General features: G+C 43.7%; 1 protein-coding gene and 3 non-coding genes across 4 annotated transcripts; all 4 read right to left on the bottom strand.

Annotated features, from left to right (window-relative positions):
• Positions 1-426: 426 nt before the first annotated feature.
• On the bottom strand, positions 427-12,357 carry LOC103303196 (nucleolin). Its single transcript, XM_008160210.3, has 14 exons — positions 12,196-12,357; positions 10,683-10,796; positions 8,975-9,464; positions 8,394-8,591; positions 8,199-8,285; positions 7,865-8,006; positions 7,135-7,259; positions 5,463-5,586; positions 4,461-4,618; positions 3,908-4,031; positions 3,343-3,476; positions 2,692-2,818; positions 999-1,222; positions 427-898 (listed from the first exon to the last, which is right to left on the bottom strand). The coding sequence occupies exons 1-14, from the start codon at positions 12,211-12,213 to the stop codon at positions 822-824; spliced, it is 2,142 nt and encodes a 713-aa protein (XP_008158432.2). The 5' UTR covers positions 12,214-12,357; the 3' UTR covers positions 427-821.
• Positions 2,505-2,638, bottom strand: LOC114229220 (small nucleolar RNA SNORA75). The gene has a single exon (XR_003615299.1). It is a non-coding gene; the product is annotated as a small nucleolar RNA SNORA75 (small nucleolar RNA).
• On the bottom strand, positions 3,148-3,226 carry LOC114229216 (small nucleolar RNA SNORD20). The gene has a single exon (XR_003615294.1). It is a non-coding gene; the product is annotated as a small nucleolar RNA SNORD20 (small nucleolar RNA).
• Positions 8,088-8,157, bottom strand: LOC114229221 (small nucleolar RNA SNORD82). Its single transcript, XR_003615300.1, has one exon. It is a non-coding gene; the product is annotated as a small nucleolar RNA SNORD82 (small nucleolar RNA).
• Positions 12,358-15,184: the final 2,827 nt, after the last annotated feature.

Genomic DNA, 15,184 nt, shown 5'->3' with positions numbered 1-15,184 from the left:
CTACATAGTGCAAAACCAAAGGCCTTCTTATAGTTCCAAGATTGCTGGTAGACAAAAAAAATGCCAGGCCCATCTATTGGATTGGTAGTTTCCTCCCCAGCCACACAGTCCCCATTGGTCCATCCATCTGTCATGAATTCTATTTGTTAGTCACTGACTATTCCAGAATCCATATTCTCAGTGTGTATCTAAGGAGGCCTAACCAAAGGGCTCCTGTTCCTCTTTCCAGAGCACTTGTCAGAACACACTGGACTCCCAAGAAGCCAGAGGAAACTTCCATTTCACCAAACTTTTGGCTAGAGCATTTGAAACCTAATCATCAAGCATTTCCATCAGGGGGTGGGGGGTGGATCTGAAGTGGGTTTACCATGCTCGACCTTCAGCAATATTCCAGGAGAAACACTCTAGGAAGTACAAGTCTGGCACCAGAGTTTAGGACTTTTAATTTGTCCCATAGCTGCTGAAGCAAAATTATGATAAAACATTCTGCTTTCCTTTATACCCCAACACACACACAAAAAAAAACTATTTGTAGGAAAAAAATGGTTTTGTACACGGGAAGAAACAATATAAATTCAAAACTTACAGATAAGGGTTAGCTCTACCACTCATCTCTTTAAAAAGTTTATACGAATATCCAGTCAAAACCAACAGGGTATCTCCTTTGAAATGTTATCTAAATGGATATCCAAGTAGACCACAGGACTGTATACTGTCTTGGAATGTCCTTAGAAGGCTCTGTCATTGATCAGGTAACAGAGTAAAAACACCAGAGTCCTTTCTTTTTCAAATGGAAGAGGGAAAGACGGGGATAGAAGAAACTATTCAAACTTTGTCTTCTTTCCTTGTGGCTTATGGTCTCCTCCTCCTCCTCTGCCTCCTCGGAAGCCTCCTCGACCTGGAGGAAGGGAAGACATCATTAAAGAACAGGTGCAAAGCTGCCAGGTCTCCCTCCCCCAGTGATAGTGACCACTGATGCAGACCTCGATGCTCCTTACCTCCAAAACCTCCCCGGCCTCTGCCACCAAATCCACCTCGGCCTCCTCTGCCACCACCTCTGCCTCCAAAGCCACCTCTGCCTCCACCACGACCCCCGAAGCCACCTTCACCCTTAGGCTTGGCCCAGTCCAAAGTAACTTTGTTTCCATCAATTTCACCATCTTCCATGGCCTCCTTAGCGGCTTTGGCATCTTCCTCACTGTTGAAGTCTACAAAACCAAACCTAAAATACCAAATGAAATTGTCCATTATAAAGCAAAGATATATGGAATACAGTAGAACCTAGGTTCTCTAATTCATTCTAGAAGGCTCTTCAAAAAGCAATTTGTTCAAAAATGGAATAATTTTTCCCCACTAGAAATGTAAACTGAATCCATTCCAGACTACTAAATGATTCCACTTTAACCTTTCTTATACATAGTACATGTCTAACATATTGTTTAATATATAAACAAACATTTGTCTTCTTACGTTTATGGAACCACCCCTACTAGCTTAATTTACTTAATATATATTTTTATTATTAATGTTAGAGACAAAGGAAGAGGGAGAGAGAGAAACATCAATGATCAGCAAGGATGATCTGGGGATCAAGCCCACAAGCCCAGCTTGTGCCCTGATCAGGACTGGAATCGTGACTTCCTGGTTCATAGGTCGATTCGTCCTTAACTAGCCTTCAATCACTTTCAGCACACATTCCAGGGGTGCAGCATCTTCTTTCTCAGGAATCATGGCCTCAGCCAGCTGCTTTTCATTTATCCAAATCAACAACAGTTTTTCTATCTCAATTTCCTGTGATCATTGTTTTGCGAACACTTTCACACAGCAACATCAGCACTCGTTTTAAAATTATGCTAATCATCCCTTTCACCAGCAAAACACACAAAAATATTCACAGCACAATTTCCTGAGATGCTAACAACTAGAACAGTGGTCCTCAACCTTCCTAATGCCGCAACCCTTTAATACAGTTCATGTTGTGGTGACCCCCCAACCATAAAATTATTTTCGTTGCTACTTCATAACTGTAATTTTGCTGTTATGAATCGTAATGTAAATATCTGATATGCAGGATGTCTTAGGCGACCCCTGTGAAAGGGTCATTCAACCCCCAAAGGGGTTGCGACCCACTGGTTGAGAACCACTGGTTGAGAACCGTAGTTACTAGAAGTTTAGAGGTAAACTGACTTACATTATCTCCTGTTTGTAGCCTGAGAGATGCTTTTTTTCATGCTAATGTATCAGCATGAAAGGGTTATCAGGTCTAGATGAAAGGGTTATCAGGTCTCGAACTGCAGTTTTGTTATTAGAAAATAATTTTCTGTGAACAAGTTGGTCAAGAACAGAACTGTTTGAGATGGGAGACATTTGAGAACTGAGGTTTGACTGTAAGTGCCAAAGTTAACCCCTAGAAAGTAGCCTTGCTCAATTGAGAAAAGACCAAAGTGGTAAGAGTAGCTCTCTCCAGAAAGTTGAAACTGGGTTTACTGACAGCTTAAATGCAAAAATGTCTCACAAAACAGCAGCATATACCTCTGAAGACAGGAGGCAAAATAATGCTAGCTCTGTGAATTGTCTCTTCTTCTCGTGCGAATCCATAACTGCCACAGAGCGACAGAAAGGAGCTCAATGAGAAGACACATAGGATGAGAGATCCTCACTCAGTGGACACTGTACCCTCTTGCACCTTACCCTTTGGAAGAGCCCGTCTCCCGGTCAGTGACTATCCTTGCCCGGACAGAGCCATCAAATGACTCCTTCAATGTCTCTTCCGTAGTCTCCTCAGACAGACCTTTGACAAATAGAGTTTTGGATGGCTCTGGGGAAGAACAAAAAATAACACTTCATTCATAATGATGACATGGACTTATGCAATATTCAGAATGACTACTAGCCAAGAATGCTTGTCATATTGGAACCCTAAAGTGTCTCTCTGAGAAAAAGAAGGTTATTTTGCTAACTAATATTTAATGAAAGCAAAGGGCTTAAATCAACTGCTATCTCAAGTCTACCTTGACCACCGAAGCAGATTTTTTATAGAAATCAGGAGAGCCAATCCAAACAAGTGAGACAGATCTTAAGCAGGTAGCGACAACCACCACACAGGCAGTAAACCGTGGGCAGATCTGTTGCTCAGAGATGACATGGCTGGATCAGAACTTGACTATCTAGAGGAATTTTCTTGGATTTCATCAATTATTTCTCAGATAATCGGTCATCATATCCAGTGTCATTTACTCGGCAACAACAGAAAAAAAAGTTCACTTCTAGATCTGACCCAAGTTAAAGCATGGCAGTGAGGAGTTATCCCCCAACCACAACACCCTGGTAATTGTAACTTACGGCTTCTTGCATTAGGCGATCCTCTGGGTCCTTGCAATTCCAGTCTGATTGCTCTGCCCTCGATTTCTCTTTTATTACAGGAATTTAAAGCTTCTTTAGCATCTTCAAATGAAGCAAATTCTATAAATGCATACCTGAGGATGAACAATATTTAGAATACGTTATCAAGCTCATGGCTCCTTTGCAATCACATCTGATGCCATAAGCCAGGCGTCCTCAAACTACGGCCCGCAGGCCACATGCGGGTGTTTTTGCCGTTTTGTTTTTTTTACTTCAAAATAAGATATGTGCAGTGTGCATAGGAATTTGTTCATAGTTTTTTTAAAACTATAGTCCGGCCCTCCAACGGTCTGAGGGACAGTGAACTGGCCCCGTTTAAAAAGTTTGAGGACCCCTGCCATAAGCCCTTTCCCCCCCTCAAGCAAATAAAAGAGGCTTTTTATTTTATACTTTATATAGCTAAAAATGATCCAGCTTCTAACAGACAGGGTTAGAGGATTATATCTACTGTTCAAGACACTCTTACAGCCAATGACTGACAACATAGAGATACAAATTATTATACCCTTTAGATTTGCCATTTTGGTTCTGGGGCACTTTGATAAATGTTGCCTTCTCAAATACTTCCTGAAGAGTTTCTTCTGTTGCACTGTAGGAAAGGTTGCTTAAAACAAGAGTTTTTGATTCACCTACAAATAAAGAGATGCCAAATTAAGACTGTGAAACAGTGGTTTGCAACTTCAGTCACAGCTATATCTTGTTCTTAAGTATTTCTGTGCTTCAACATACGAATGTTGATGCAGATAGAATCCTATTCCGAGTGTCTCAATATACTGAGTACCTATAATGCAGTTATGTCTGGCTTCCTTTCATTCCTGTTATTCAAAAATGTAAGCTGACTACTGATCTATATCTTCCTAGAACAATATTCTAATTTTAAAATGTACATTAAAAATTTGAAAATGTACATTCAAGACACAGAATTACTGTTACAAATATAAGCGTAACTTGCTTAGCTTAACTACATCTACACCCAGTCAACTTATATAAAGTTCAAAAATGCAAAGCACTTCGCTCCATCAATTCTGGAACCCTGTAGGAAGACTATAAATTCTTACCACTCCACGTGCTGTTCTTTCCACCTCTATGGTCTTGATTTTGACCTTTCTCTCCAGTATAGTACAGAGAAATGGATCGCCCATCTATTTCTGTTCCTTGCTTTTCTTCCAAGGTTTTCTCTGCATCAGCTTCTGTCTTAAATTCAATATAAGCAATCCTGCAAAAGGGTGTTTTAAAAAAAGAATTTGCTTGAATTTTAAAACCATATTAATTTTTTAATTATATATTTTTTTATTTATTTCAGAGAGGGAGAGGGAGAGATAGAAACATCAATGATGAGAGAGAATCTGACTGGCCACCTCCTTCACGCCCCACACTGGAGATTGAGCCCGCAACCCGGCTGGCCTCAATCAAACCGTGACCTCCTGGTTTGCCATGAAGGTTGGACAATGACATTAATTTTTAACACAAATGTTTTAATCTCAGCAATGACCTTACTTCAGCTGAGTACAACAAAAATGTCCAATTTTATACTAGTTGAAATGTTTGAGGTTTCTGCCATCTTCCACTTTTCAAACTTTCCTCCCACCCAGGCTGGTGTGGGTTACTGGTTAGTGTCAGATTCACTAACAAAGGCTCAGGGGCACAGCCGGAGGCAACCAGTCTATGTGTCTGTCTCATATCAATGATTCTCTCTTCCATTCTCCGAAAAAGAAATGGACAAAAATGTCCTCAGGTAAGATTAGCAAAAAACTTTCCTCCCATTAAGTTTGTCAAGTATTCCCAGAAAATGTGTTCACAGTAAGCCCACCTCATTTCAAAATAATTGCCATTCCTTACAAAGCATACACTATACATTTTGTAATCCTTTTTTCACATTAACTCTTCTTTTAAAATCACTATGAGTTAAGTACATTATCCTGATTATATGGATAGAAAATCAAGGCACAGGTTATAGATTTGCCCAAATCATATACATAGGAAGCTGGGTCATTCCTTTTATAAATTAGAATCACATTGATTTATAAAACTCGTAACATTTGGATAGACACAAAACATACCCTTTACTTTTTCCATCCTTGCTGACTAATCTGATTTCCATAGCATCTTCAAACACTTCTTTTAATTCGTCCTGAGTAACTTTATAAGGCAGATTTTTTGCCAAAAGTGTTCTTGCATCTCGATCTAGATTTTAAAAAACACAAAATGAACAGGATGGGTTAAAAGACCTTTCTCCTTACCTCCAAGATAATGACCAATAGAAAAGTTCTGTTTAGGAAATAATTTGGGGTCCTATAAATGTACAAGAAAGACACTAATAGTATGGCGATACAGCAGTATCAAGACACAAGCTCCTGTCACACCCGACATCAAACTATGTGCTGGATACTTAAGAACTCAACCTAGTAGGTGCTTAGCAGTTTATTTTGTTTCAAAAATATACTATTTTCGCCCTAGATGGTTTGGATCCGTGCATAGAGCATCAGCCAATGGACTGAAGGATCCCAGATTTGATTCCAGTCAAGGACACATGCCGGGTTGCAGGCTCAATCCCCAGTGGGGGGCTTGCAAAAAGGCAGCCGATCCGTGATTCTCTCTCATCATTGATGTTTCTCTCTCCACCTTCCTCTCTGAAATCTAAATATATACATATTTTTAAATATATTTTTATTGATTTCAGAGAGGAAGGCAGAGGGAGATGGAAACATCAATGACGAAAGAATCATGGATTGGCTGCTTCCTGTACGCCCCACAGGGGGTATCGAACCGTGACCTCCTGGCTTATAGGCCAATGCTCATCCACTGAGCCACACCATTGGGCAGTTTTTAATTTTAAGTCATGAGCAGCCCTGGCCAGTGTAGCTCAATTGGCTGGGCAAAGGCACAAGCCTGGGTTGTGGGCTTGATCCCCAGTGGCCGATTGATGGATCTCTCCCCGCCCCCCCTTCCTCTCTCAAAATCAATTTAAAAAAGTCATGAACACACATGAAACATGACAAAGTATATGAAGGATACAAAAAGAATAGTCAGGGATTTGATCTAATTCCAGTGAGGAAAGATCTCCCTATATTAGGTATGCCTATACATCTAAACAATTACTTACTTTTTAAATACATTTTTATGCATTTCAGAGAGGGAGCTAGATTAGAAACATCAACAATGAGAATCATTGATCAGCTGCCTCCCCCCACGCCCCACAATGGGGTTCAAGCCTGCAACCTGGGCATATATATATGCCCCGACCAGGAATGGAACCCTGACCACCTGGTTCCCTGGTTCATAGGTCACCGCTCAATGACTGAACCACGACGGCTAGGCTATATTTCTTTTTAAGATTTTTAAAATTTAGGGAAAGAGGCATCAACTGGCTGCCTCCTGCACACCCCCTACTAGGGGATCCAGCCTGCAACCTGGGTATGTGTCCTGACTGGGAATTTGAACAGGCAACCTTTTGGTGCATGAGATGATGTTCACCAACTCAGTCACACCGGCCAGAGCTAAACAGTAATTTTTTGTAAGTTCATTATTGCTTGCTGACTCAGGAATTCCTAGCACCAGCAAACACTGCCAGGCACTACTGTAAACATTTAACATTCTAACTTATTTAATCCTCACAACACTGGGGGGGAAAAAAAGGAAAAAGAGTAATTATTTAACCTGGCCAATCAGACTAGAAACACATCAATTAAGGAATTGTGTATCAGTATCACAATTACCTAAAGCAGTACATACCTTTTTTACTGTCTTTTCCCTTTGGTTTTTCTAGTTTAATTTCATTGCCAAAGACTTTTAAACCAGTGAGTTCTAAGGCTTTTTCCAGGTCCTCAGCAGATTCAAAATCCACATAGCCAAACTTCCTTTAAGGTGATAAGGCAAAGGATAAAAATTACAGGTTTAAAAAAAGCAAAAGCAAGAGCCCCATTAACATATATACTAGACAAGCAACAACACTAATGCAATGGGGCAAGCAATGATTACGTTAAAAAGCAGCACACTCTATTAACAAAACTAAGACACTGAAAGCTCAGGATACAGACTGAGGTTTAAGTACCAAGCAAGACCTGATGCAGGTCCACCTCTCAGTTTGTCTTTATTAACTACACTGCTCATAACAGCTAACAAAAGAACTTGTTAAAGCATCAAGGAAGGAGAATCCTGTCTGGTTATTTGGATCTAATAGTTTTACATATTTTTAAGAATAAAAGCTCATAGCTTAAAAAAAAAAAAAAAAAGCTCATAGCTTATTAAAAAATATTTTGTGCTATATCAAAAGTTAAGGGAGATTATGGAAACTTCAATTGGGGAAGGTCATACAATTTAATAATCTAAGTAACAGTTCATTAATGTCTAAACTTTGAAGACGCATTCATGATTAAGAGTAAAGTACTAATGTTCTAAAAAGGGAGGAAAAAAAGCATTAGCGGACCCAGGAATACGGTTAGTTTAACTTCGCCTTACCTACCTGGACACACCAATTCTGACATCCACAACAGCAAGATCATTTTTAGCAAAAACATCACTGATACCCGTTTTTAGTTCAGGAGCAGACTTGCTAGAGTTCAGGTTTCCAACAAAGAGATTGAAAGCCGTAGTTGGTTCTGTGGCTGCACAAAAAATTAACTCAAATTAATCTGATTTATAAAGTATGGGATGAATTTCATTTCCAGCATAAATTTCTTAACACAGCACATCAGCATACTGCAATGTAACATCAGGTTTCAGTATTAAGTCCCTTTGTTGTTCATCACTTGTGCTATTAGGTGCAAATCCCCCCACTCTCCATTCTGACAAATTACCTTCCACTTTCTGTTTCTTGGCCTCAGGAGCAGCTTTCTGTTTGGCCATTTCCTTCTTTCGTTTTCCAGGTGCTTCTTTGACAGGTTCTGGACAAGATTTCAAACAATCTGTGTTACCCATAAGTAGCCACACATATTCAGTACCTTCTTTAAATAAAACTCATACCAAACCACTTTAGAATCTAGCTCAATTACCTTCCTCCTCCTCTTCCTCATCCTCCTCCTCATCATCATCTTCATCGTCCTCTTCGTCATCTTCATCATCCTCTTCATCATCCTCATCGTCCTCTTCATCTTCATCCTCAGCTGTACTCTTAGACTTCACAGGAACAGCTTTAACGGGAGCTTTCTTGCCTTTGGCTGGTGCAATCTCCATAGGTTCTTCTTCAGAGTCTGAAAGAGAAGCTACCTAGTCAAAAACTCAAGAGAATTATCCCCAAACCAACATTAGTTCCAGATAAATCTAAAGGAAAAAAATATAATACAGTACTGTGCTTAGTAGTTATAGCAAGAATTAACTGATTACTTGGAAGTGAAACCCTGTATTATGAAAACTACTCATTGAATGTGCTGTTAAACATTTTATCAGGGGCAGGCAATCATTCATGGCTACCACCCTAGTACACAACCAGCACAGAGAATCCCTGGGAGGGTTTTTATCTACCCTCATGGTGTCATGGAAGGAGTATGTTGGCATGTTGCCCACCCATCCCACAATCTCACCCCTAATGTACCTTGCAAACAAGAGCCCAAGGACTACCAATAGAACACCTTACCATCTTCTTCGTCATCATCCTCATCCTCATCTTCGTCTTCATCTTCGTCATCATCCTCATCATCTGAGGCAGGAGCAGCAGCAGTAGCTTTCATCACTGCTGGCTGAAATTCATCCTCATCTTCATCCTCATCCTCCTCATCGTCGTCATCCTCCTCTTCACTGTCATCATCATCATCCTCATCACTATCTTCCTTCTTGGCATTCTTGCCGTTCTTTGCTCCCTTGACTGGGGTGGCTGCTCCCTTCTTACCAGGGGTTGCTACCAATGCTTTGCCTGGTGTGCCTCCCTTCTTACCAGGTGTGGCTAATGCTTTGGCTGGTGTAACTGCTGCCTTTTTGCCAGGGGTTGGCACAGCCACTGCCTTTTTGCCAGGGGTGACTACTGCTTTCTTGCCTGGTGTGGCAACTGCAATCTTTTTTGTTGGGGAAACCATCACCTTCTTTCCTGGAGTTGTAGCCTTCTTGCCTTTTTTCTGAGGAATGATAACCTGGAAATTAAATAAAATAAACATATATCTATTTTTAAACTCAGAGTAACCACTGGTTCCCACATAAATGAGTGTTAAATTCTGGCACTACCTCTCGTTCAAGACCACATGCATTAGATCTATACTAGCATGCTGAACTATAGCATCATGTTACATGTCCTTCTCTGTACCTATGAAATCACAGTCCTCATTTTCAGGTAAAATATCCAGCCATAATGAACCCATAACACTTCAAATACCTCTGGACCCAGACTTGTGAATTTCTGTACCTCACCCTCTAGTAATTGCTTCAGCTTTGGCAAAGCTCTTCATCTCACCAATAAGTACCCAAATGCAGTCTGAAATTAGACTGTCTGGATCTCATCTGCTACTGTGTGGCCCGAGGAAAGATTTTTTACAGCCTCAACTTTTTTTCTCTTTTGACTATGATAACCGATGTTACATGTTTTAAGGATTATTAATTAATTCCTATAACTAAAAGCTCTGTTAAGTGTTATTAAATCATTTGAGGAGGTGGTATAAAGTTCACTGAACGCTCAGAATTAGGACCAGAGATAAAATGAGTATCAAATAGGCTGGACAGTCCTTGCAAAATTAATACAGAGTGAGCAGTTAGCTTGATAAAAACATTATCTACATTCAAGTCACACTCAAAGCTACTTTTTGTTGACCACCAGTTTTATCAAGTTATGTGTTAAAATAAAACTTGTAGTTGTCTTTACAGTAAGCGACAGTAGCCAGGAGTACCAGAGTATCATTATCAGCACAAAGGGAGGTGGCGTTCCTCACTCCACAACATTATAAAATGTGACTAGTATTACCAAACTCATACAAAAAACAAGAAAGGAAAAAAAAAGAGACCTGCTTGGCAGCTAGGAAAGAAATCTGGTAAGGCTAACATCAGACCTGAATAGAATGCTCAGCACTGCCACACACAAGGCAGCTAACTGTCCAGGCTGTTTCCTCCCCTAGCATGTGCGGCTAGTATGTTGAAATTGGAAATGATTTAATACATCATCACACTAAGCCCTGTAGAGGGCACATGAGGAAGAGGCTCCAGATCTTTTCTCTCAAGCTCATCCAAATACCCTTATGGTATTTTTGACACTCAACCATTACAAAAGGGCATATATGAAGGAATACAATCTTACCTTTGCCAGTATTTTCAGACATACAACATGGCTGTATAGGACTCTGCATTAAATTGTACATAATTACCTCTTCTCCACTGCTTTCATCTTCTTCATCTGACATTTCCTCATCTTCACTATCTTCTTCTACCTCCTTTGGAGGAGGAGCCATTTTCTTGGACTCACCTTGATTTTTACCAGCCTAAAACAGACAAGATTATTAGCACATTACACCTCCCACATTTCAGGCCACTACCATTTTGCTCACATTCCTCATAGTATAATGGTCACCTCCCTTTCTCAGAACCCACTTTTCATTCTGTTAAATATTACAAATAACATAAACCAACTTTAGAAAAAAGAGAATTTCAAAGAAATCATCTCCCTCTTCCTGTTTGCCTAAGCACATCCGTTTTAAAATTTATACTTCTAAAATCTACTCTTATATCAGGCACAATTTCTTTAATACTCACTAGCCTACAATGGGACCATTTTAATGGCCAATAACTCAAAACCTCACCTAGGGAAAACTACCTTAAAAAACCCTTTGATGGCCCTAACTGGTTTGGCTCAGTGGATAGAGTATTGGCCTGTGGACCGAGAGGTCCCAGGTTCGATTCCAGTCAAGGGCATGTACCTTGGTTGCGGGCACATCCCCAGTAGGAGGTGTGCAGGAGGCAGCTGGTCGATGTTTCTAGCTCTCTATCCCTCTCCCTTCCTCTGTGTAAAAAAATCAATATATTAAAAACAAAAACAAAAAACCTTTGGTGATGGCAATAGGGGGGGAAATATATGGTGACAGGAGATGTGACTGCGTAGTGAACACATGGTGCAATACACAGATCTTGTAACATAGAAATCCACACCTGAAACCTGTATGTTCACGTTGACCAATGTCACCCCAATAGTTTAAGAAAAAAAAGCCTTCAGTAAATTCTGGCACCTTATCCCACCACTCCTCTGAAATTAAATTAGGCCAACATTAAAGAAAAATCATGTCTTAAGCTAAGTTTAAGACCATTGGTCTTATAATTTTCCTTTCCCGGGGAAACCCCGCCCCAGGGCCACGTGGGGCCATCTCCACCATGTGCGCACAGCCAGGCACTGAAAGCACGCGGCGGGGCCTCCTTCCGGGGCCCACCTCATATTTAAGGTCCTATAGGCCGCGGGCCTCCAAACGAAGAAATCCCGCCGCTCCCCACCTCACGGAACGGTCCCCTCCTGAGATGCCAGACCCACGCGGCACAGCCCACGTGGCGGGCCGCCCGCCGAGGCACGTGCGTCAGGAGGCGGTGTCCCGCTCGCACCCGTCCCAAGAGTTTGGTCTCATCCTTCCACCGAGGGGCAGCGCCTCCTCGGGACTACGCTCACGAGCGAAGTCTTTCCACGCCGAATCGGCAACACCTGCCGAAGCTCTCCACTGAGCCAAAAAGTACCCAAAAAACGCGAGACATCCGCACTAATCACGCGAGACTTCCCGCAGCATGGCGCCCTCGAATGCGCCTGGGACAGCGCGCAGGCCCTCCTCCTCGCGGCGCCGCGCGCGCGCTCCTCAGAAAATAGGCCTCGGCGTCCGTGATTGCGCGAGGAAGGCCTCTTACCTTTGCGAGCTTCACCATGACGGCGGCTTATGACGGTGGAGTGTGTGGCGGGTGAATGGCGTAGATGTGCCCAAAGGAATCAAACGGCGACGATGGCGGCCGCTGGTACTGAAGAACCGGAGCGCGTACGTCTCGTTACCAGCTAGAGCTCGAGACTTAGGCGAAAGACTGAGCCTGCCCAGTAATCCCCTCTGGAAAGGCGACGACTCTGCCCTCGTGACTCCACTTCAACCAACCAGAGTTTGCGCTCATTCCACCAGCCAATCGCGAATCTCCATCGACGGCGTCGTGGGGCGGAGCCTGGGCAGGAGTGGGCGGGCCAAGGCCGTCAGAGGAAAGGGTGGAGATTCCATTTGGGCGGCCTGGGGGGAGGTTCGCTTTGTGCAAGGCCGACGTTGATTGGGTGGTGGGCGCGCGGTTACCGAAGTGCACTCCGCGGAGCCTGCGCCTTGGGACGGACATTTTTTGGCGCCGCGTGTGCCGATTTCGTGGGCTATGGGTACTGGCCCTTTCCTGCTCCTGATGTGTCTGGATCCTGTGGATTCGGGCAGAGTTTTTCGATATCGCCGTCCCGCACTCCATGCTTAGCTTCTCGGCTGCCATGGAGAAAGGAATTCGCCCATATTTTCTTGATGAGCCCGAGACCTAGGTTCACAACGCCAGAGTGGGAGGCCCACCTTAGCCCGGGTCAGAAAATCCCCCGGTCGGTCTGCAAGGGATTCCTTCCCGGCCACGTGCCTAAAGTTGCCTCCTGAGAGCAGTCGGGGCTAGTGTGGGAGGCAACCAATCGATGTGTCTCTTGCATTGATGTTTCTCTCCCATCCTCTCCCTCCCAACTCCCTGAAAAAAAAGAATGGAAAAAATACCTCCAGGTGAGGATTAAAAATAAACAGAGTTCAAGCAGGGACTTGGTTCCAAGGTTAATGGAATTGCTGAGAAGCCAAATGGGACCTAAGACACAAGCAGGAAGTTGCTGCCTCCCACAGACATCCCTTTCCAGGGACAAGGAAACCTGGCCTCAGGCGGCAGAGTGAAAGGACCTGGCCTTCCTCTCCTGGAGGCAGCCTGAGAACTTCACCTGCCAGCTCAGAGACTCAGGGCTCAGCCCCTCAGCTCTCAAGGATGAGAGAAAATCATTGATCGGGTCATCCTGCATGCTCCCTACTGGGGATCCAGCCTGCAACCCAGGCATGTTCCCTGACCAGGAATTGAACCAGGGACCTCAGGGTGGATGGCACCACCCTTAACCAACTGTGCCAGTGACCAGGGGACCCCTGAGCCTGCTGGAGGAGGGCTGGTCGTGGGCTCAGTTGCTCACCCTCCCTGACTCTCCTGCTGCACCTCCTAGTCCGGGCCTGTGGTCAGCTTTCCCTTCTACCTCCAGAAGGCTGAGCCCTATGGGAGAGAAATCCTGCTATACACAGGTCGGGGTTTCTAACCATACTGCTCAGCAGCAGCTCAGAAAATCTCCCAGGAGCTTCAAATGGATCTTGCCTCTGGTTTCCATCTCCCCAGCATCTATTCCCTGTCTTCTCTCCAGGGATCCTCACTTCTCCCCCACCCCCCACCCCCATCATTTACCCACTTTCCGCTTCACAGGGAAATAACAGACCTCCCCAGGGTGTCCCCACCTTGGAGTTGCATACAGCCCTGGTCCTTAGCTTTCCCCTCCAGACCCTGGGGAAGCTGGAGTCTCTCTAAAACAATATCCTTTCACTGGGGACAGGGGAGCCTCTCTCCACCTCTCCCTCACCCTCCTTTCCTTCTCTTGTCCTTCACAAGAGCAAGCAGCAGGGAAGAGGAGAAAAGTTGCTGCCAGTCCCTCTCAGGACCCCCAACACCCCCTTGATTGCTAGCCCAAAGGACACTTCTGAACCTTCTCGTTCTGCACCTCTCTGTGGCTTTTACCTTGACCATGTCCTCCATGGAACCTTTCCCCTGCCTCCTTTCTCTTCCTCCACATTCTTCCTCCTCCCTGTAAGTTCTCTCGTTGGATAATGCTCTTGGCTCTACTATAATGGTCCTCATAGTATAATGGTCACCGACTTGGCTCTACTATAATGGTCCTCATAGTATAATGGTCACCTCCCTTTCTCAGAACCCACTTTTCATTCTGTTAAATATTACAAATAACATAAACTAGTGGTCTCGACTCCTTTCTGTATATACCCCTACCTCCTGCCCTCTGCTTGGGGCACCTTCTCTGGCAGCAACTGTGGCTCCACCTCCCAGAGGGGGGGCTGCCCCCAACCCCCATGGTGCCCAAATGGTGTTCCTCTCCAGGAACAACTTGCCTCCTGGGATCCAGAAATCTCCCTTTGGTGTTCTATAATTCTTCTCATTCAGAATGTCACAAACTGAACCCAGCTTCTTCTTCCACCCCAAACTGCCATTTTTCATACCTCATTAAATGAGACACATTGACCGACTGCCTTTATTCACAGTGCCAAGAACCAGATGTTACCTTAGACCCAACCTCTCCCTCAACTCCCACAGCAGGGGCTTCCCAAGGCCTGGCCTTCAGGTGTCTTTGGGATCCATCCACTGCTCTACCCACTACTTCCATTTAAGCCTTCATCATTTCCTGTCTGGATCGTTGCAGCAACTCTGAATCAGCCTCCCTGGCACCTGTAGGATAATCCACCACACTGCAGCACACCTGGTTTTTATTCTATTTTTTAAAAATATATTTTATTGATTTTTTACAGAGAGGAAAGAAGAGGGACAGAGAGCTAGAAACATCGATGAGAGAGAAATATCAACCAACTGCCTCTTGCACACCCCCTACCGGGGATGTGCCCGCAACCAATGTACATGCCCTTGACCGGAATCGAACCTAGGACCTTTCAGTCTGCAGACCGACGCTCTATCCACTGAGCCAAACCGGTTTCAGCCACACCTGGTTTTTAAATCAACGGTTATGGGTTATGGGTGAGAATGCTTCTTGAGGTCATGTGGAATTCATCCTCTAACAGCATCAGCAAATGAT

This window comes from Eptesicus fuscus, chromosome 11 (genome assembly GCF_027574615.1).
Source record: "Eptesicus fuscus isolate TK198812 chromosome 11, DD_ASM_mEF_20220401, whole genome shotgun sequence".
NCBI classification, from domain to species: domain Eukaryota; kingdom Metazoa; phylum Chordata; class Mammalia; order Chiroptera; family Vespertilionidae; genus Eptesicus; species Eptesicus fuscus.
Note: the sequence above shows the minus strand (reverse complement) of the source record. Positions and strands in the feature narration are given on the sequence as shown.